Raw genomic sequence first — 23,112 nt, 5'->3', positions numbered from 1 at the left:
AAGGTCATTCAAGATGTCCGTCATCCCCATATCCTAAAATGATGGGAAGGAAGGAGAGAAAGATTGGCCAATTTCAGAGAATCTTTTGGACTTTTAAAACCAATCATTTAAACTCCAAGAGATTAAAACTTATTTATGATGTATCACTAGACTTCTGAAGCTAACTACATTTCTCTTCACCCTATTGTTACCAATTTCCTTGGGCATGTAGAGTATTACTGACCTCTGTCTCCTTCCATCAAACTGGGCTTTGGTTGGTGATAGATTTTTTTTTTAATCCTCTTTGCCTCTGCACTTTAATTGTCCCATATTAATCCCAGGGCGACACAGAGGCTCACTGGTTAGCACTGCTGCCTCACAGCGCCAGGAACCCGGTGTCGATTCCAGCCTTGGGTGACTGTCTGCGTGGGTTTCCTCTGGGTGCTCCGGTTTCCTCCCACAATCCAAAGATGTGTGGGTCAGGTGGTTTGGCCATGCTAAATTGCCCATAGTGATAAGTGCATTAGTAGGGAGTAGGTGAATGGGTCTGGGTGGGTTACTCTTCGGAGGGTCGGTGTGGACTTGTTGAGCCGAAGGGCCTGTTTCCGCACTATAAGGAATCTAACCTAATCTAATCCATCACTTCTCTGAAAATTCCTGTGTATCCACTTTGTGAAGTACCTATCTTACTTTGCTAATTCATGTTTCCCATACATATTTTAGTGTGATGAAATTGTGTTTTACCATATGTTTTTATTTTCTATATCAAACAAACTGGATACAGTTTATTGATTGCCTTCATGATCTGAAATATTACAGTAAAGTTGCCTTCAGCCCAGGAACCTCTCTTATTGATTGACTGCCCCCTCCTGAGTGTTGTATTATTTGTTTGTTTTCCTTCTGAGCTGGGCAGACGTGGCCTTGACAAGCACAGAGAATCTCACTCTTTCACAGGCCACTCAAAATAATGCCCGTATGCTTTAATAGTGGGTTCCTCATATATGTCCTCACATTCTCAAATGTTTGTAGCTTTACTGCCTTCTCTTACCCATATTTTAAGCATTGTGGGTCTTGCTGTGGATCAGAGCTGTTCCACCTCAGATAGAGCTCTAATTAGAGCATCTCAGGAGCCTTGGTACAGTTTGGTCTCACTTTACCATGGCAGAGGATTGTTAGCAGTGAGGGAGATGTGGTGATTGATACCTGTGGGTACCTCACAGGGAGGCAGTGTAAGTAATTCTAGGCCTTGTTCTTCCTTTGTCAATTCCCATATTTTGTAAGTGACAGTTTAGTGAATATTTCTTTCAGAATCTGACTTAAAATGTGTCACCCTCAACTGTACTGAGAGGAAGTGAGTTCACTGAGGGTTACTCTATGCTTAAGGGAGCATTTAGGAATCCTGAAGAGTGGGATTGGTGATTCTAAGCAGACACTTGCACAGTGGGAATGAGAGTTCGAAACAGATCCTGCAGCTTGGGACTAATGGTTCAAAGCAGCAGCAGAGATTTGCTTAGAAATTGAAATTTCTGCAGCCCAGCTGATTCCCCAGGACCATTGATTCTGGTCACTGATCCCTTCATGAGATACACTTGTACCTCCAATTTATTTCACTGAAATGCTGATGCCCAGCACCAGAGAAATAAATGCTGTCTTACGTAGGAGCAGGAACAGGCTGTTCAGCTCATCAAATCTGCTCTGTCATTGGGTGCAAGCTCAAACATTAGTTCATTCTTATTTACACTGTAGCCCAAGACAGCCTTGTGCTTTTCCAGGGTAGCTTTTGCAAATCACAATGCATTAAATCCAATGTGGGGATACATGAATTTCTGGTAGTAATTTGGAGGATAGTCTGTTACAATCAGTTGGTTGGCCATCATGCCTGTAACAGTTGAGTCGAGCTTGTAATGAGCAGTGCTGTGTTAATAAGACTCAGTTGTAGATCAGATGATGACCAGTGATTTTGTCCAGGGTTTCCACAGGTTCTTGGCCACACCATTTAATTGATGTTTTCCATGGATTTTTATTTGTCCCCAATATTTGCTAAGGATTAAAAGAATGAGATGACACAAATTGACCCTGTTAATTTTAAATTATATTCCCTGGAGCCCAAGTTGCTGGCCTTGGCTACATGAATACGATGCCTGAATGGGAGATGAAAATACTAGTGTGTCTCGCACTCTCTCTCTTTGTAATTGGCAGATGTGAAAACTGGCAGCTTTCTCTGAGGAAGTAGCAAGATGGGTTTAACACAAATCTCCTCCTGATTCACACTACCCTGACACATGTTTACTGGGTAGTTTACTGACCCACTGTGCTGCTGCCTAGTCTCCTGAACGGGGAGCGGACTCGGCAAATGCTCGCTCTGTCAATCCCATTGAAGTGAAGCAATGGCAGGGAGAGGCTTCAGCAATGCTGCAGCTCCCTTACGGTCAAGTGTGTGTGTCTTCTCGGAAACAAATCCTGAGAGGCAGAGAGAGGGAGCAAGGCAGGCAGAGCGAGGGAAAAAAGAAACTTCAGAAAACTCCGAGTCCCAGGAGACAGGCATTGGATTAGTCATCCGAATAATCAATTATCTGAACGAAATACTGCCTACCCATCTCGTTCAGATAATCGAGGTTCCTCTGTATATTTTTCCTTTAGTAATTCCTGGTCAAATGAGGAATAAACAAGTGCTGTTATCTGCATCTTGAATCCAAACCAATTTAGCAGTGATGTCTTCCTGGCTGTAAGTACAACATGACCCAATTCACATTTGTATAGGACATTTCATTTGGTTAACAATGCTGTGAAATGCCTTGATGTTTATCAAACAAAATTTAACATCTAGTCATGTAAACAATACAGAATATCTTCGAGGAGAAGGGAGCTTTATGGATGGGGTTCCAGGATTTGGCACCCATGAATGGTGGGTGCAAAGAGGCAGAGTTCAAAGAAGGCAAAGTACATTAAGAGTAGTGTGGCAGGAGCAATTAAAGTGGGGTCAAGCCATATTGATATTTGAACACAAGTTTGAGAATTTTGAAATTGGAAACCTTGCCAAACTGAGAGCCAGCAAGTACAGGAGTGATGGGAAAATTGGATCTAAAGCAAACTATGATTTGGATAATAGAGTTTTGGCTGAGCTGTAGCTTTCAGAGAAGTGGATGGTGGAAAGCAATCCAGTAGATAATTCTAATCGTTGAAGTTGGAGGTGCATAGTGCTCTTAGATCTACTGTCAGAAAATTGTGATCTGTATTTTGAACAGAGTGCTTCTCCTACCTCCATCCCTGTTTTTGTTACCTCAAGTCTTCCAATGCATTCCTGATATGTCTCCTACATTGTACAAACTTTAAGTTTGAGCTCATCCAAATCTTTGCTGCTGTACCTTGTGCCAGTTGTATTCACTTATACTCTTTCTGCTTGTTGCCCTACATTGGCTCTGGTTTAAGGAATGTCTTGACATTCGTGATGAAGGGCTCATGCCTGAAACGTCGACTCTCCTGCTCTTCGGATGCTGTCTGACCTGCTGTACTTTTCCAGCGCCACTGCATCTGCAGTCCTCAATTCTCCTTTAAAATTCTCATCCTTGTTTTCAAATAACTTGATGGCTCTGCTCTTTCCTATCTAATTAATTTCTTCTAGACCTACAGTCCTCTGAGATCTCTGTACTCCTATAATTCTGAACTCCTGCATGTCTGTGATTTTAATCCCTTTCCCATTTGCTGGTCACCTTTTTAGTTGCCTGATTCCCAAGCTCTGGAATACTTTCTCTAAATCTCCCCACCTCTCTACTTTCTTCCTTCAGATTATTCTTTAAACCTAAATAATCAAATAATCTATGGTTTAAAAAAAAAAGCCCTTGACTTTTGGCCAAAGTGTCATTCATTTTGATAACACCTCAATTCATTTATTCATTAAAACGTTACTTGCAAATCCTGCACAAGGTTGAGGTCAAAGATTTGCAACTGTCGGCATGACCCTTGCCAATAGAGCAGCCCTTCCCTTGACACCTGAGCAGCATTGAAAGTGCAGGTTCTGCTCAGGCTGTTACATGCTCTCCTGGATTGGGGAAGCTTCCTAAAGTGGAAGCACATCCCGAATAGACCATATGAGAGTGGGCTGAAGTTCAATGCCAATTTGGAGTTTTGTAGGAACACCATGTTGATGGGCTGTTATGTTTGGCTGGCATCTGCTGAGCATGTCAAAGCTGATCAGTCTGGAACTAAATGCCAATTCCTGAAAGATTGGGTGCTCCATGACCAGTTTAGCATTCATGGAACTGGATAAAGAATCTTCACTGAGATGGGTTATTATCTGGTATGTGAAGGACCGTGATAAGAAGCATAGTTAAATTCAGTGATTTTTGTGACTGTTTCTTGACATCGGACCAAATGATGAGATAGTTGATCAGTTTTTCGATATTTCTTAATGATGGCGCCCCCACTACCTTATAGCTGTAAGTAAGCCCCTTGAAAACACTACCAATCAAAGATCAACCCCTAACTTTTTGTTGAGTAAATTTGGTCTGAAAAGTTTGTTTTTTATACAGCGTGTATATGATGCAACTTTGACCAAGCTTTTGGCTATCCGACCTAATACAGTATCTCCTCAGATTGCTCGATATTATGCTTTGTTTCGTAATACCTCTATGGAACAATTCTGGATACCAACTTGCATTAAACAAGTTATGTGAATAGAAGTTGTTCCAGATGTTAAAAAGTTTGTCAAATGAGGAAACTTGGCTTATGAATGGACCTGCGAGCTGTTCTTTCAGTATTTGCACTTGTATTTTCTTCTAATTTCACAGATTCGTCAAAAGCCAACAAGTTTTGAAGCCTGCATTGAAGATATAGTCCGAATGATCAATGGACGTTACAAAGGGAAATCCGGTATTTTATTTTCACATTGAATTTCAACCATGAAAACCTTCTAGCTATAATCTCCTGTCAAGTCTCCATCAATGGAGATGGAACAAAAAATGTTGCCATCTCATCGTTTTTTTTTAAAATCTGTGTATTTGCCTGTTGATGTGGGAAGATGTACACACTTGTGAAGGGAATTGTCCATCGTTTTCCATTCCTTTACATTTCTTTGCTTGATAACTTTGCCTTATTAACATTTTGATCATTTCAGAATTAACTATTCTATTTCCATTTGTCCCAGTTGTTGGGACATTGGACTTGTTTGCTGCTGTGTAATTTTTAACCTTGATGTGTGACTCTTTTTAACCTTTCATTTGCATCAGAGACAAACTAAGCTTTACATTTTCTGCTGTGCCATTTCCTAAGAAGGTTCACATTGTTTTGAGAGTCATAAGAGCAAATATCAAAAACCGGAGAATGAGCAACAAAATATTCTGTTTAATTGTGTTGTTTTTGATTCTTTCTGGCACTTTGCTGATCATAAACCGTAGACTTGGACAGTAATTGGTTGGGTTGGGGTTTATCCTGCCTTTTATGGACAGGACATGCCTGGACAATTTTCCATTTTGCTGAGTGGATATTGGCATTTTACTGGAATATCTTGGCTAGGAACTGGACTACATTTGGAACACAGGTCTTCAGTATTGTAACCAGAATGTTGTTAGGCCTCGTAGCCTCTGTACTATATGGTACCTTCAGCTTTTTCTTGATGTCACATGGACTGAATGAATTGACTGAAACCTGGAATTTGGGGAACTCCAAAAGGAGGTTAAGATGCATCAACTACTTGACATTTTGGACTGAAGGTTGCAAATGCTTCAATACTTGTCTTCTGTACTGATGTGCTTGGGAAGTGCAGTGCCTTCCCTTCCTGCTAATTGCTTAATTTGTCCATCCCATTAAAAGCTAGATGTTGGACAGTAGAATCTTTGATCTAATCGGTTGAATCATTTTGATGCATTGCTCACTGCTTTTATTAATACAGGTAATCCTGTGTTGCAGCTTATCAGGTTGACACTTCATTTTTAGGTATGCCTGGTGCTGTTCTGGTATGCCCTCTTGCAGTGTCTATTGAATCAGGTATCATCCCCTAACTTAATGTAAAGGTAAAATAGTGATGTGCCTGGGCATACAGTTAGAGATTATGGCTGAATACAGCTCTGCAGGTAGCCCACAGCACCTGCAGAGTTGTTGGATCCGTTCAGTCTATCTTATTTTACGAAGGTTGTAGTGTTACATAACATGATGTAGGGTATCCCTAATGTGAAGACAAAAGTTTGTCCGCCCAAGCCCTGGTTAGTGCTCCTAGTACTGATATGGACAAATGCATTTGTGACTGGTGAACTGCTGAGGATGTCATTCTACAGACCCAGAGCTGAAAATGTGTTGCTGGAAAAGCGCAGCAGGTCAGGCAGCATCCAAGAAGCAGGAGAATCAACGTTTCGGGCATGAGCTCTTCTTCAGGAAGGACTCCTGCCCGAAATGTCGATTCTCCTGCTCCTTGGATGCTGCCTGACCTGCGCTTTTCCAGCAACACATTTTCAGCTCTGTTCTCCAGCATCTGCAGTCCTCACTTTCTCCATTCTACAGACCCAGTCTAGCAGCTGTATCTTTTAGAATTTGGCCGGCTCTGTCAGGAGTGGTGCTGCTGAGCCACTCGAGGTGATGAATATTGAAGACCCCACCAAAAGTGCATTCAGTGTCCTTCCCACTCTGTGCTTCCAAGCTGTGTTCAACATGGAGGAGTACAGACTAATCAGCTGAAGTTTTGTCAATGGAAGGTAATCAGCAGGAGATTACCTTTCCTATGATCTGATACAATTAGACCTCGTGGGGTTTTGAGTCAATGAGCAGTGAGAGAACCGTATTCCCCTGACACCATAACACTGGGTTGCCATTTTTGGTATGTCTGTCCTGGTGGTAGGTCAGCACATACTCAGTGAGAGTACAGTTTGGAATATTGTCTATATGGAACAGTAAAAGACAGTAAGTAGGTCCCCTTTGAAGATGCTGATGTGGGCAATTCTGGAGTAGATTTGGGAATGAGCTCAGTTTCAAAACACCTACATCTTTCCTCTCTTGTAATCTTGCTTATAGGTCATAAAATCATACAGCATTGAAACAGACCTTTCGGTCCAACTCATCCATGCTGACTGGTTCCCAAACTAAACTACTCCCACTTGCTTGTGTTGCGCCCATGTTGCTCTAAATCTTTTCCTATTCAGGCACCTATCCAAATGTCTTTTAAATGTTGTAACTGTACCTTTTTACCTGTAAGGATGGTGATTTTAAGTTTCCTGTCAATTTCAATCTAACAGAACCATACTTGTATCCTCCAACACTGATATTGATTTGTGTTACAATGGTAATGCTGGACAAGTTTAGTCTCAAAGGGAAATTTTGATTGGTAGACTACAAGTTTTCTTTTGCTTAGTAGGGGGTGGGGAGGGAGGTGGAGGTGTTGATAGAAACCTGGTCAGATCTTAGACCACACAAAGTGCAGCATGGGACCAGGCCTTTCAGCCCACTATGTCTGTGCTGACCATGATTCTCTCCTAAACTAATCCCATCTATGTGCACATGGTTCATATCTCTCCATTACCTGCCTGTTCATGTGTCTGTGTAAATGCTTCTTAAACTTTGCTATCCTCTCTGCTTTTCCTACCTCCCCAGAGCACTTTCCATGCGCCTACTACCCTCTGTGTAAGAAATACTTTTCTTGCACATCTTTTTAAACTTGCCTCCATCACCTTAAACTTTTGCCCTCCAGCATTTGACATTGCCAATCTGGGAAAGAGACTCTGACAATCCATCCTATCCATTACATTCTATCATTTAATGTACATCTATCAGGTCTTCCCTCAGCCTCTGACACTCTCGTGAAAACAACCCAAGTTTTGTCTAACTTCTCCTTATAGCTAATACATTCCAATCCAGACCACAGCATGGTAAACCTCTTCTGCACTCTATCCAAAACCACCTCATCCTTCCGAAAGTGTGGTGATCAGAATTGTACACAGTATTCTCAAGTGTGGCCTGACCAAAGTCCTATAATTTCAACAAGACTTGCAAATCTTTCTACTCAGTGCCCTGACTGACGAAGGCAAGCATGCCGTATGCCTCCTTTAGCAGTTTATCTACTCTTGTTGCTACTTTAAGGGTGCTATGGCTTTGGACATTAAGATCATTCTGTATATTAGTGCTTCTAAGAGTCCTGCCATTTACATTATACTTTCCTCTTGCATTTGACCTCCCAAAATGAATCACCTCACACTTGTCAGAATTAAAGTCCATCTGCCATTTCTCCGCCAACTTTCCAGCTGATCAATATCCTGCTGCATCCTTTGATATTTTTCCTCACTATCCACAATGCCATCAATTTTCATGTCATGTACATACTTGCTAATCAGACCACTGACATTTTCATCCAAATCATTTGTATCTATTACAAACAACAGTGTTCCCAACACTGATTCCTTGTGTGACACCATTGGTCACAGACCTCCAGTCAGAAAAACACCTTTCCACAACTACCTTCTGTCTTTTTAAGGCCAAGCCAATTTTGTATCCAACTTCCCAAATCACCATGCATTTCATGTGATTTGATCTTTTGGATAAGCTTACCATGAGGTCCTTGTCAAATGCTTTAGTAAGTCAGTGTAGACAACATCCACTGCCTTACCCTCATCAATGATCTTCATCACTTCCTCAAAAAACTCAATCAGGTTTATGAGACAAGATCTCCCCTGATAAAGCCATGTTATCACTAATGCATTCATTCTTCTCCACGTATAACTAAATCCTGTCTCTAAGATTCTTCTCCAGTAATTTCCCTGCCGCTGATGTAAGCATCACTGGCCTATAATTTTCTAAATCGTCCCTATTGTCCTTATTAAACAAAGAAAAAACATTGCCTATTCTCTGGTGTTCTGAGACCTCACCTGTGCCTTAAGAGGATACAAAGATCTCCGTCAACGCTCCAGCAGTTTCCTCCCTTGACTCCTTCGGTACCCTGGGATAAATTCTATCAGGCACTGGGGACTTATCTATCTTCATGTTTCAAGGCACCCAGCATCATCACCTCTTTAATATTAAAATGTCCCAAATTATCGGCAACCCCCTCTCTAATCTTACCATCATCAGCATCTTTCTCCTTGGTGAATACTGATGCAAAATATTCATTGAGGACCTCACCCATTTCCTCTGGTTCCATGCATAAATTCTCTCCTTTGTTCTTGAATGGACCTGCCCCTTCCCTAGTTACCCTTTGTTCCTAACATGCCTTGGGATTTTCCTTTAATTCTACCAGTTAAGGACATTTCATGCCTCCTTCTAGCCCTCGTCATTCTTGATTAAGTTCTTTTATGCTTTTTATATTCCTCGACGGCTTTGTTAGATTTTAGTTTCCTAAACCTTATATATGCTTCCTTTATCTAAACTAAACTTACGAACTAAACTTAGAACATCTCCTATCATCCAAGCTTGCTGAATCTTGCCATCCTTGTCTTTCATCCTCACAGGAGCATGCTTGTCTTGAACTCTGGTCAGTTGGCTTTTAAAAGACTCACAGATATCAGATATGGATTTAGCCTTGGCCAATTTAGCACTTCCACCCAAGGATCAGTCACCCTTTTCCATAATTATCTTAAAACCTATGGAATTATGATTCACAGAACTGAAAACCAAAATCCATTTTCCTCTGCTGTTAGAACCCAAGTTTTCCAATAATAATGATGATATATAATGAATCTCATTAACATTAGACACATTGAGAATTATGTTTGTGTTTTTCTGGCTACCTGGCAGAAATGCAATATTTCAAATTGTAGAAACCATTTCATCCATTTTATGGTCTCTGTATTATTGTATCTAATATTGCACAATTTAAAGTGTGTTACAACTAGTGTGTAGTGCAGTTTGCATTGTAATTTTGATTCTCTGAATCTTTTTTTCCACCAGGAATAATCTATTGCCTTTCTCAGAAAGATACTGAGCAGGTCACCTGCAGTCTGCAAAAACTCGGCATTGCAGCTGGGTGTTACCATGCCAACATGGAGGCTGCTGCGAAGACTAAAGTTCATAAGGACTGGACTTTAAACAAAATAAAGGTCAGGTAAAATTAGTGTGATGGAGAACAGCTTTTCATGATCTTCATGTATTTTTTAAATATGGTTCTTTACTGGAATAAAAGAACAACTAACAGTGTTCATGAACACAGGACTACTCAAGCGCTTCATAGCCAATCAAGTACTTTTGAAGTGTAGTAATTTATAATGTAGGAAATGTGGCATCCAATCTGCGCACAGCAAGGTCCCACAAACTAATACAATGGCTTAATCCTTTGGGCTGTTTTGCTTTGTAGTTTTGGTTTCAGGATAAATACTACCCAAGATGCTGATAAACATGCCTCCTCTTTGAAATAGCACTACAAAGTATTTCACATTCATCTTAGTTGCCTGCTCCTGGCCTGTACTCCTACAAATCATTCCTATTCATATACGTAAGTGTCTTCTAAATGCTGTAAGAGTGCCCAAATCCACACTTCCTCAGGAAGTTCATTCCATACTAAAAACAAATTGCCCCTCATGTCATTTCTAAACCTCTCTCCTTTCACCTTAAAAATATTGCCCCCTAGTTTAGAAGTCTCCTACCTACCATTAAACCTATCACACCCCTTATGATTTTATAAACTTCAATAAGGTCAGCTCTCAACCTCCTGTACTCTAGTGGAAAAAAAGTCTCTGCCTATCCAGCCTTTATTAATTCAAAACTTTCATACCCAGCAACCTCTAGGTAAACCCTCTCTAGTTTAAGAGCCTGAGTTTTATATCTCATCTGAAAGGTGGCAGAGCAACAGTGCCGTGTCAGTGAACACCTAAATGTCTGATTTGGAAGTGCTACTACTGAGCCCTGACTGAGAGAATGAGCTTGTGTGCAAACTTAATTTGCACTGCCCGCTGAAAACTTTTCCCAAACCTCTGTAGTTGCTGCTATCAATCACTGTCACCTTGGTTAGTTACGTGTATGAATCCTCCTTCCATTAATGGGAACGCATAGCCTTTAGTTATTGGTTAAAGTAGGGACATTCCTAACTCTGTATTGCAGTTTAAGCCTAAGTGTTGCTCTGTACAAAGGTGCTCACATGCGCAAACCTGCACTGGACTCTTCCCACAAAATGTCATGTTTAAAAGTAAAACACTTTTCAGTAACAGTCATTGAATAGAGATATGTTTTTGTGCATTTTCCTACTAGCAAGAGAGAGATGCAGTAAGTGACATATTGGTAAGTTAATCGGAATAATTTCCATGTTCATTGCTTAGGCAGTATACATGCAGAACGGCTGATAGCCAGTCCGATTATCTGTTCAACTGTATTTTTAAATAAAGGGTGAGTTCTACAATATGTGGATAGTCTCAGATTGTCCAGATTACTGTCAAAGTAGTGAATGTGAAAATAATCCCTTCTATCATGGCAAATAATCTATAGAACAGACTTTATTTCAGCGACAATGCTAAATGAAATTGCAACAAACATCCACTTGTATTCCAATGCAAGCATCATTAATTCGCAGACAATCCTTTCTGTACATATAACAATGACCTGTACTAAAAATGTATCTTGTAATTCTATTTAACAGCAGTATTTAATTCCATGTGTTGTCCATGATGCAACCTGTTGTGGGAGGGAATTGAATTGAATGACTATGGACCAGCGCTTTTCTGTTGTTTTATATTGGTGAAAAATGGCATCCCGATTTCTATTAAGCATGGTGTACAGATAAATGCAAATAACAGAATTTGTCTGCAGTTTTGAATTCAAGTGCTTACCCTCAGTGATTTTTGCAGGATAGGGAAGAGGGAAGCCAACTCTCGAATTACAAAGTACAATGATGCATTGTTGAATGGGCTGGTTCTGATTGTCAAATGTTTCATTTTTCAGATTGTTGTGGCAACAGTGGCATTTGGCATGGGTATTGATAAAGCTGATGTGCGATTCGTGATCCATCAGACTGTCAGCAAATCAATGGAGAATTACTACCAAGAGAGTGGACGGGCAGGTGAAGTATCAAAAGACTTGTGAATTTAGGACAATCACAAAGCAACCAAAAATAACAGTGAAATTATCCATTGTGTTCACTTTTAAGTATCTTTCATGGAAACATAAAACTTATCACTAACAAAGATTATTTTTAGCTCTTTCTTTCTCTCCCTCGCTTTTCAAATATTTATCCAATTGCCATTTGAATGATATACTTTTTTTCCCAAAATCATTTAATGTTCTAATAACCTCCTTTTGCGAAAAATAAGTCCTCTAATTATCCCATTTACTTTCGGATGTTAATCCAAAAACATTTGCCCTCTTATCAACTAAAGATTTTAGTAATCTGGGTTAGATTGTGGAGAGGACTATAATATGTTCACAAACTCAGTAGTTTAAAGGCACTGTATAACATACAGCTGAAGTAACTAATGCCTTTGGAATTAACAACATGATAAATGTAAAATATGAACAAATGAATGTTCTTTGGCCCATGATCATCTTCAAAATTACGTTTGATTTCCTCGTAATGAGTTCCTTTTGTTATTTAAATTATAGATTAAATATGAAGTCATAATCAAATACAGTTGCAATTACATACATTATTATCAGCAGCTGCTAACACTGGGCAAATGTTACTGCCCATTTATATTGCAAAAGATCGGAATTACAAAGTTGCTGCTTACAATGTTTGAATTGCATTGAGTATTCCAGGAAAGTCAGCAGATACTGGTTTCAAAGGTTCTGTTGGTTGAGCCAAAGTTGGGCCTTCAAATAGCTTCAATCAATTACTGCATCTGGTTAAAGGGTGATCAAGATGAGATTTTCTAGATGCGAGTACTAATAACTAGAGGATGCAGTTACTAAGTAAATTGCAATTTGTTTTATAGTAAACTGGTTACTTTCCTTTTTTGTTGTGTTATAATGCATCATGAACAGCAAGCAAATTGATCCCCAATATTGGTTGTGTTGTACAATCTGGCACCCTCTGGTTCTGGCAATCTGTGAACTGACATCCATAGTACTTCTGGTTTTCCAAAAAAGACCCATTTTACAGTGTGGCAAGCAGAGTGCTCAGCACTTCTGTAAATGGCAGCTTAAAGCAGACCAAGCAGAGTTCTCCATTTAACTGCTGTAAAGACAATTTTCAACATTTAAGAGTTGAATAGACAGTTTAAAGTGCAGTAAGAAAGAGTTCCCAGCACTGATTATTTTTGAGCACAAGGTCATATCTGTCGTGATACAGGAGTGACTCATTGAAGAAAGACATTAGTCAGACCTGACCTCAAGATGGGCTCACTAGGGCAGGTGAAGAGAGTAGCCACCAGTCATGTTTGATAACACCATGGCCATTGAGAATTAATGTCATATGTTTGCACAAAGGAAAGACCTTTGTACAAGTCAGTGCTTACATGCTGGTGGAAGGAGTAAAGGAATTAGTGACTTAAAAAGCAATTCTCTGAGCCAGCCTGAGGTTGCCAGATTGAGGAGGTATAACGTGTTCATGCATTTTACATATTGTGAACTGCACCTGTGGAAGCATTTTCCAGCCCTGAGTCCTGTTTATTTTTTTCCTTTTGTGCACTTGGTGACTTAGTGTGGTCTGACTTCTCTGCTACCTTTGAACAAGCTGCCAGATGTCAGTATTGTCAAGATTCTCCGCTGAAAATGCCACATGTGAATGTTGTTTACTGTTCCCCTGAGATAGACCATGATGATCTTGCTGTTCCCTGGCTGGGATTAACTAACATAGACCAGATCACATTTCAATGTAGGCAGCATTTTATGCAGTTAATTGAGCTAATGAGATGAAGACATCTTTTGATCAAAAGGATTCATTATAATCTCCTTTCTCCTCTTGTGTTTTCTAGGTCGAGATGATCTGAAAGCTGATTGTGTTTTGTATTATGGATTTATGGATATCTTCAGGCAAAGCACAATGGTGGTTATGGAGAATGTAGGACAGCAGAAACTGTATGAGATGGTGGCATACTGTCAGGATTCACAAAGGTGCTTTTAGACTGTCATCAATGAACGGTTCTGTTGATTCTTGTTTGTTTTTTTTTTAAGAATATATTTTCAACTTGTCTTAAAACTCAGGTGTTGAATCCTCATTTGGAAGATCTTTGTTGAAATCCAAATCCCTAATGTGTTTGGCATTGAAGCCTCTGGAAACATTGCCACCTAGAAATCAAAGTACAAATTCTGCCAGTTCCCCTTTAGGGTGCCCTTGAGTGGGTTTTAATCTGATATCACAGTTGTTTAATTGGTGTCTTGTATTATCAGCAGTCGCAAATTATTCAATTGTCCTTTATGTTCTTGATATTTTGATGTTTTTTTTATGATTCAGAGATGTGTGACCAGGCTCTCTTCCTTGTGGGGATAAGGGACTCTTTTCAGGGTGACATGATGGCTCAGTGGTTAGCACTGTTGCCTCACAGTACCAGGGACCTGAGTTCAATTTCAGCCTTGGGTGACTGTCTGTGTGGAGTTTGTATGTTCTCTATGTTTCTGTGTGGGTTTCCTCCCACGGTCCAGAGATATGCAGGTTAGGTGAATTGGCCATGCTAAATTGCCCATAGTCTCCAGCAATGTGCAGGCTAGGTGGATTGGCCATGGGAAAATGTAGGGAAGGGGTAGTGGGGGATGGGTCTAGGTGGGATGCTTTTCAAAGGGTTGGTATGGACACTATGGGCTGAATGGCCTGCTCCTGCACTGTAGGGATTCTATGATTTGTTAGGAGACTGAGTCAGACAGACAGACAGAAACAGCAGTTTCACCAGCTGATTCCAGTCACAAACCCAGTTCCCCTGCATTGCCAGAGCAGCTTCCTGATTCATTTTAATATCTGAGTTAATTGATTCCAAGCTTGACAACTTCAGCTGATGACCTTCATCTCCAATTTGTGAGACCTATCCGACAGGTATAAATTACATTGGAAAATGAGGATTTCTTCACTGAACTTGTTTCAGTAACTGTTAATAAAAAATATTAATCTCAGTTCAGACGCATTTTTTTTAAATGTTGGTTTCATGAATCTTGACTAATTGTGTAGTCAGCTGGTTGCCGTGGCTACTTTAAGTCAGTTCTTTCCTTTTTAAAACTACTTTAGTCTTTGAATCTCCCAAGTATTAAAATCAGATGATGGAATTTGAAAACCAGTAGCTGAAATTTTGACACTGTTGTGACAGTATTCTTGCACACTACAGTTACACTGATGCTGGTGTAATCTGAAGCAGGTTACATTCACATTGCTGCGCAAATTCTCATTGGAACCTAATTAAATTTCATGTGATTGTACAGAAACAAAACTTGGAACTTTATAGTAATCTGTCATTGCGCTTTATTTCCAGGTGTAGACGTGTGCAGATAGCACAGTATTTTGATGAAGTTTGGGATTCGACAAAGTGCAACAAAATGTGTGACAACTGCAACAGTGAAACATGTAAAGTACTTTTCAGAGTTTTCAGGTCTTGATTTGTTTTGTTGATATATTTCCTTTCTAAATTTATTTTCTTAAAACAAACTCCGATGTCCATGATACTTGAAACTAAATAGCTGAGGCAGTCAGCAGTGAAAGTTCACTGCTGGGTCACCCAGGTGTGCAGGTTTACTTCTCTTTTTTTTGTCCCTCTCCTCCTTTTTCAAAAATGCTGTTGTTTTGACCTTTTTTTCAAAGTTCCAAAACAATGCACAGCTTATAAAACAGTAATTACTGCTCCAAACGTTCGAGGAAATCTGCTCCCAACACGGAAAATGCTTAAAAAAAAAACAACACAGCCACAATTTTTTTCCATACTCTATCTTGGATTACCCAGAGACCTAAGGAGCAACTTTTTCACATAGAGGGTGGTGCATGTATGAAATGAGCTACCAGAGAAAGTGGTGGAGACTGGTACAAATACAACATTTCAGGACTCATGCTGATGCCTCTTAATAGGAAGGTTTTAGAAGGATATGGGCCAAATGCTGGCAAATCAGACTAGATTTAGGATATTTATTTGGCATGAATGAGTTGAACTGAAGGAAACACATGCTGTGCAACTCACTTATTTCGTTAGGAACACCCAATGAGTTCATATGAACAAAAATAAACATTTACTATATAAATTAGACTAGACTCCCTACAGTGTGGAAACAGGCCCTTCGGCCCAACCAGTCCACACCGACCCATTTCCCTCTGACTAATGCACCTCACAGTGTGGGCAATTTAGCATGGCCAATTCACCTGACCTGCACATCTTTGGACTGTGGGAGGAAACCCAGGCAGACGCTGGGAGAATGTGCAAACTCCACACAGACAGTTGCCCAAGGCTGGAATCCTGGTGCTGTGAGGCAGCAGTGCTAACCACTGAGCCACTGTTATTCTGAAACACTGCAGAAATAATTGTGCACTATTGTGTAGATTCCACAGTATTACCAAAACACGATTCTTGTTCAGAGAAATGGAATGAAGTTGCAAGCGTTGAGTTCAGAAAATAATTCTGAACACTTCCTGTGACATGGGCAATATGACCTGAGAAAATATTATCCGGGATTCAAGATCACTTAATTAAAAGCAAAACTGAAGCATTAGTAATTTGGGCGTTCCTCACACACCAAAAGTGTATTTTATAATAAACTATATAAACATTGGCATATCATAGTGCTTTAGTCATTATTTATATTTTATAAATAAAATAATTAGTATAGAGTTATTCTGTTCTATACTCAGCACCTAAGTTTCTTATTTCTATTGTTCTCAGTTGCCAGTCAGTGATTGTGTTTCACACAACAATAATCGCGATTGCTAAAAATGACACGTACACATGTAATAACGAAAACTCTGTCAGTAGGGTCAGATAGCTGGCAGACAGGATTGCTACTCACCCCTGCACATACTTGTATTATTGAAACATGTGGCACTTGGCTATATTTAACCAGCATCCTGTAACTGTAACCAGCCATGGAAGAGGTATTTCAAACTGAAAATGCTAGAAACACTCAAAAGGGACAAACCGTGCTAACGTTTCTCCACATAGAGGGGAGTGAACTTGTGGAATTCACTACCACAGAAAGCAATTGAGTCCGACAGAGTGCATGATTTAAAGAATATGTTGGATGTAGCACTGGGGCTAAAGGGATTACAGAATATGGGGGAGAAAACAGGAACAGGCTATTGATTTGGATGATTAGCTTTGATCATAATGAATGGCAGTGCTGGCACAATAGGCAAAAAGCCCAACTTGCTCCTGTTTTCTGTGTAGAATGAAAAGCAGTCCTTTCTGATGCTGGGTGATGCACTTTTTGTTTTGCTTTGCAGCATATGAAAAGGTTGATGTCACAAGTTACTGTGCTGATCTGATCAAAATCCTGAAACAAGCTGAACAGCTCGGTGAAAAGCTCACCCCACTGAAATTAATTGAAGCCTGGAATGGAAAAGGTCCTTCCAAACTCCGGGTGGCTTCTGTAAGCCCTCCAAATCTCTCCAGGAGTGAAATGGAAGAACTAATTGTCCATCTTCTTCTGGAACAATACTTGAAGTAAGTACCATGATCCCTTGGTAAGCTTTCTCAAAAAGTGATTCTGTAGAGCCATGCACTGACAACATTGAAGATTTACAAGAATGAGACTATAGGTATGAAGCAAAAACTGCAGTTTTGTTACTGAAACAGAAAAGGGCAAATGAGAGATCTAGAAGGCCCTGAAAATTATGAACAGTTTCGAGAGGTTAAATGATGAATAATTGTTTCCACAGATGAAAGCTGAGGGAAAAAAAATGGCCTTGCGCAGTTAGAGTACTGTATTAATGTGTAGAATGCTTTATCATTGGCTGTCCTGTCAGAAATTGTAACTTATTTAAACGAGATATTGGAAAATAAGAGTAAAGCAGAATATATGACCTGGAGATGGAAATGGAGTTGGACGGTTGACTGCTGTACATAGTATCAGGGGATCAAATTACATCTTCCATAAATATGCTTAAATTTCTAAGCATCTTCAGCGGACTTATTTTCTGAAATCGCCCATTTAAGATTAACTGAAATTAATTGTAATTCAATGCTCCAGTTCAGTATAATTGAATTGTTGTTTGACTTACAGAGAAGAGTTCAGCTTTACTGCATTCGCCACAATTGCATACTTGAAGGAAGCGCCCAGGGCAAACCTGCTGAACAATAAAAAGCATGTCATTTCAATGCGTATGAAATTGAGAAGTAACAAGGTAATATTGTAAGAATTAATAAAAACTAAATGGCCCAGGGATGGGAAAAAGTGGAAAGAGTGATCACAACGATAGAGAAAGAGGGGGGATAATGTTGTCTGTATGTAGATACTGGCAAGGCTCTTTTTTTTTTGGTTTTAAACCATCCTGATACCCTGAAAGGTTGGTGGGATGTACGCTGTGGCATCTGTGCTGATGATGTAACCAAATTGTAATGCACAAGTCCCTCCCGTGACTATAAAGGGTTGATAATACGTCCCTAATCAGGTATGGGGAGGTTGTATTTTCTATGATATTTCTGCCTTATCAGTGGCATAGGGGAATGAAGTGCTCTGGATTTGCCACTATAGCAAGATGTAAATTGGATTGCAGCTTCTTGAGAAGGCAGCTCACCACAACCTTCTCAAGACTTGTTATTTATGGCAACAAATCATGGCCCAACTGACAAGGCTCACTATGGATGAATAAATAATTAAAGAAAAAAATCCTATAGATTGTGCTTGCAGTAACCCAATGGTATTGGACGGGGCAATGATGGGTGTTGAATTCAAGGCATGGATGCCAGTCAGCTCTACTGTTTTGTTCTAGGTGATACATGTTGCAGCTGCACCATCGACACAAGTAATAACACTCCTGATGTACCCATAAAAGGCCTCTAATTGAAGGGATGATGTGCAAACTTAACGTTTGCTGTACATTTAACATCTAAGGAGTAGTCTCTTAAATCCTCAATGTCCAGTTGTCAGTTATGATGTGGAGGTGCTAGTTTTGGACATTTGATATTGCTGTTTAATTGATTCAGTGATCAGGCATTTTGTACCTAGTTTTGGAGAGAAACTTGGGTTCATGTCAATAGAAATAAAGAAAAATGTACTGAATAAAAACTGCAAGAATGGCAGATGCTGGAAATCAGAAACAAAAAGATAAATTGCTGGAAAAGCTCAGCAGGTCTGGCAGCATCTGTGGAGAGAAATCAGAATTAATGTCCTGAGGGTCACTGGACAGCAAACATTAACTCTGATTTCTCTGCACAGATGCTGCCAGACCTGCTGAACTTTTCCAGCGATTTCTGCTTTTGTAAACGAAAATTGTACTAGTTTGCTTAATGTTTGATTTAAAAAGGTCTAACACTCGTCTTCATCTGTAGTTGGATTCTTCTGCTGAGGAAGTGCCAGAAAAAGTCACAAGTGCTCAGCAGAAAGAGACTGGGAATAAGCGTAAACCGACTTCTACTGCAGGCAAAGTAACCCCAAACAAGAAAAGCAAGGTGCCAGAGGATAACCCATTTATCCTGGACTGATTCGCCTCTACTCGAACAGTAAGAAATAGTTGACTCTATGCTTTTCCAACATTTCACCTCATCCATTGTTTGGTTAACAGATCCTATGCTACATTAAATCTTTAAAACTTAACAATTTTAATGCTGTCAAGGTCATGAGGGAAAGCTATAATTTTGTATCAATGCCCTATCTCATAAGTGAACTCAAAACAGCGATACACCACTCTTACTATGACCTGGAGTGATCTTGTGAATACTTCCTTGAAGATTTGGAAGAATAGAACGCAAAGTAAGTTAACTTCTCAGATGCTCATCCGAAGACCTCCGCTCCCCTCCCAAATGTAGTTCAGTATGATATGCCAGGGAATTGCAATAACAAAGAAGTGAAGAGGACACTCAGTCCAGTGCATACCTCCGCCTTGCTCAGATTATTATAGTTCCATAGCACTTCCTTGAAGCTTTTACTCTGTAACTACAAAACTCAAAAATATTCTTATTTAAGAGCTTGTATTTCACCAGAGCTAATTAATATTTAATAACCCTGCTACGAAAACTCTACATATTGTGATAGCTGTGACAAATTTCAACACAGCATCTGATTCAATCCATTCTAAAAGAATCACCCAATCTTCCCAATATTGTTGGATCTTTGCAAGAAGTTCAGGATCTGTATCCATAGTTTTGCCAAAAACTAATCAGTTCTTCCTTGGGTCATATCCATCCTCTGCAGCAAATTATTTGTTGTAATCTGTACGTTGGTTTTTGAAATACAGACAGACTAACAAATAGGGTGAAAACGTTATTTTCCTCGCTGTCAATGCTAGTTGAATTAATGCTTATTCAGGCAGTAAGTAGTGATCTCATAGGTCAGAAAAAGATAGTTACACTTGTGCCATCTTATCCATCCTTGGGCGGAACACTGTATCTGTTAATCACTCTCTTTTGTTCCGAACCCCAGAAAATAAACTAAGGCTAGTATTTGTAAGAACTGCACAGTAACAAGACTTTTTGTTTTGCTTTATCCTCAGGAGGAGACTGTTCCATTAATGAGGTGAATTAATAGTTTTTCAGTTTGGAGAGAAGAGAGATACTGACAATTAGAAAGCTTTCAGCAAAAGCAAGCTTGCCAAAACTCCTCAGCTGAGGGGGAAAAGAAAGGGTTAAGAGGAACCCTAATGCTGCAGAAGTATGATTTGTAATCACAAACGTCATTATAGTGCACCAGCTAAAAATCTGTTTCAGAACTAACAGCTCCACAAAACGTGAAGAAAGGCTTATTGCTTGCAGTAATCAGCAATATTACAAATTTTGCACATTTTAAGCATGATGTTTTTAAAAAGCTATGCATTTTTGCAGTTATTGAGATAAGCAATAGAATGGTGAGAATGGGTGGCTAGGGACTTGAACAAATCAATGTGGAAACAAATGTTTACAATTTCAAAAAATTGAAAGACAGGCGATAATCATAATGGCAAAGGAGTCTTGCCAAAAACAATTTAGCGTAATATTCCCTAAATTGATGCACACACCATTTTCACTCTTCACTGCAATGTTCTATCATCTCGGCTAAAATAAAAATTTCACCTGAATGACAAATCTATTTCTCTCTGATCACAAGACTATAGTTACAGGCTGCTGAAAGTGGAGCTCCTTATACATTGATAAAACTGGCCAAGATAATGTTTTGTAGTTTTTTGTAAATAAGTGCAATAAAATATTGCATCACTTTTATATGTTAATGATTTCATTTTGCCTAGGGCAAAACTGTACCAATTTTGTGTCTAAATTGTTTGTGGAATTGTAGATTTTTCACATTTTTTTTTTAGACAATGCCACTAATCATGCAGTACCGTTGCAATGTACACCATGGTTGAATGAACTAGCATTTCTATAGTGCCTTTGGACATCAGGATGTCTCAAATTGCTTCACAGCCAGTTAAGTACTTATGAAATGCAGTAACCAATTTCCACATAGTAATGTGGTAATGACTGAAATTTTGAAAAGAAAGAGCTCTTGACTCTTTTACAACTGCTGTGGGATCTTTAACCTCCGCCTGGAGAGGAGACAGTTTCTTTCTAACATCTCATCCAAAAAACAGTGCTGTCATAACACTGCACTGAAATCATCACCTTAATTAGACACTTGAATGCCTCAGATGGAAAAGTGTACCGCTGCTACAATGTAAGTCGTGGTGTAAACCAGAATTGGGTTGAGATGGGTGTCGGATGTTGGAGCTGTAAAGTGCTGCACCATAGAGTGCAAGGTCCATCTGTTTTCACCTAATAACGGCTTGCTCAATCTTCACTATGTCAGGCTGCCATTGGAAATTTAATACTGCTTATTGCTGGAGAGCAAGACAGAGAAAAAAAAAATTGCCTTTGGTTCAAATTAATGCACCAATCTTGAGATTGCATTGACAGAGGGTTTGGGAATATGTTGGTATCAAGAACTCTCCACGCCTACTTCTGTCCTAGACTTTGATGCTGGGAGCAGTTGTATATACACTGAGACACACAGATGGGAACAAAAATAACAAAAATGGCCCCAGCTGGGGATTGCACCACGACATTGGTGTCCACCACCCAACAGCATATCTGATCTGTCATGGCCACCACATCACTGCACCCATGGAACGGTATTCACTTTGTGATCAATTACATAATTAGATAAAGAGTTTACCAATTGAGAGAAAATTTACGCCATCATTGGTTAAAACAGCTCTTTGATTTCTGAAGATTTAGTAAAATTATAAAACAGTAAAAATATCTTAATTAACTTTATGAAGTTTATTTCCAAAGTTGACTATAAATGAAGTATACTTTAATTAGAAAGGAAACAATGAGACTGTCTGTCAATATGTGGAACAGGTTGTGGCACCTTTGTGTGGGTGCCCCTCAGACAATTCTGCTGAACAGTACAAAGCCAAAATGGCAAAAGCCTTGTCTGTTTATACTATTCAAATTACTTATTGAGTACTTCAAGTACCTACTTCTTAACACAATCATGAGTTTGGATTGAGTTTTCACTCCTGTTGACCATCAGTAATAACCGGTAGAGAACTCATAGTTGAGTACCACTGTCAGTGATAATTGCATCAGCATAAATAGAAGGCACCTCTTGCTGTGACTCGGAATCTGGAGCATTACTGATGCTTGGCACAATTATGATACCTATTTGTTCAATATTGTCAATTTTGGTAAACCAATCATTCCATCAGCATTTATTCAAGTACACCACTTTTTACTTCCATATTTCTGCATTTTATCTATAATGTATTTCAAGCTATTGCTTTCTTTCATATGATGTGCTGTCCCATGCTTTGTTGAAATAAAATTTCCAAGTTCACAATACTATGCTGAAGTTTACCTGTGTCAAAGTCATTCGGAGCATGCAACTGAAAAATTAAAATTAGTGCAAAGATAAATATGGGCAGATATTTGTCCCTGGTTTTCAATCCACTGATAGCCTCGGTTTTACATCTTAATAGAAAGTAACAAGGGTATCATCTTATAATCTGGATCAGACATTTGTTCATAACAGGTTGCAGCCCTTAAAATTCAGTGACAATTCAGAAAGGGGTACAAAATTCTGAATATCCAATTCCGACACAATTGTTGGTATTTTTTATATGCCTTGACAATCATTTCAGCATGCTCACATTACTTATTGGTAATTAGCACTACAAAAATCCAAACCGACAGCATTTGCCTT

The 23,112-nt window shown here is 39.4% G+C and overlaps 1 protein-coding gene across 4 annotated transcripts in view; it reads left to right on the top strand.

The window, feature by feature from the left end:
- Positions 1 to 22,751, top strand: part of recql (RecQ helicase-like) — a 48,402-nt gene extending 25,651 nt beyond the window's left edge. For all 4 annotated transcript variants that reach the window (XM_043713434.2, XM_043713435.2, XM_043713436.2 and 1 more), the window contains 9 exons: positions 4,767 to 4,848; positions 9,841 to 9,989; positions 11,821 to 11,938; positions 13,791 to 13,929; positions 15,273 to 15,364; positions 17,222 to 17,441; positions 18,001 to 18,121; positions 19,269 to 19,439; positions 20,429 to 22,751. In XM_043713434.2, the coding sequence (XP_043569369.1) occupies positions 4,767 to 4,848; positions 9,841 to 9,989; positions 11,821 to 11,938; positions 13,791 to 13,929; positions 15,273 to 15,364; positions 17,222 to 17,441; positions 18,001 to 18,121; positions 19,269 to 19,421 (1,074 nt within the window). In that variant the 3' untranslated portion in view covers positions 19,422 to 19,439; positions 20,429 to 22,751. The remainder of the gene's footprint in view (positions 1 to 4,766; positions 4,849 to 9,840; positions 9,990 to 11,820; positions 11,939 to 13,790; positions 13,930 to 15,272; positions 15,365 to 17,221; positions 17,442 to 18,000; positions 18,122 to 19,268; positions 19,440 to 20,428) is intronic.
- Positions 22,752 to 23,112: the final 361 nt, after the last annotated feature.

The sequence above is a fragment of the Chiloscyllium plagiosum genome, unplaced genomic scaffold (genome assembly GCF_037043375.1).
Source record: "Chiloscyllium plagiosum isolate Xiang-an unplaced genomic scaffold, Cpla_swu_hap1 HiC_scaffold_23, whole genome shotgun sequence".
In the NCBI taxonomy this organism is placed as follows: domain Eukaryota; kingdom Metazoa; phylum Chordata; class Chondrichthyes; order Orectolobiformes; family Hemiscylliidae; genus Chiloscyllium; species Chiloscyllium plagiosum.
Note: the sequence above shows the minus strand (reverse complement) of the source record. Positions and strands in the feature narration are given on the sequence as shown.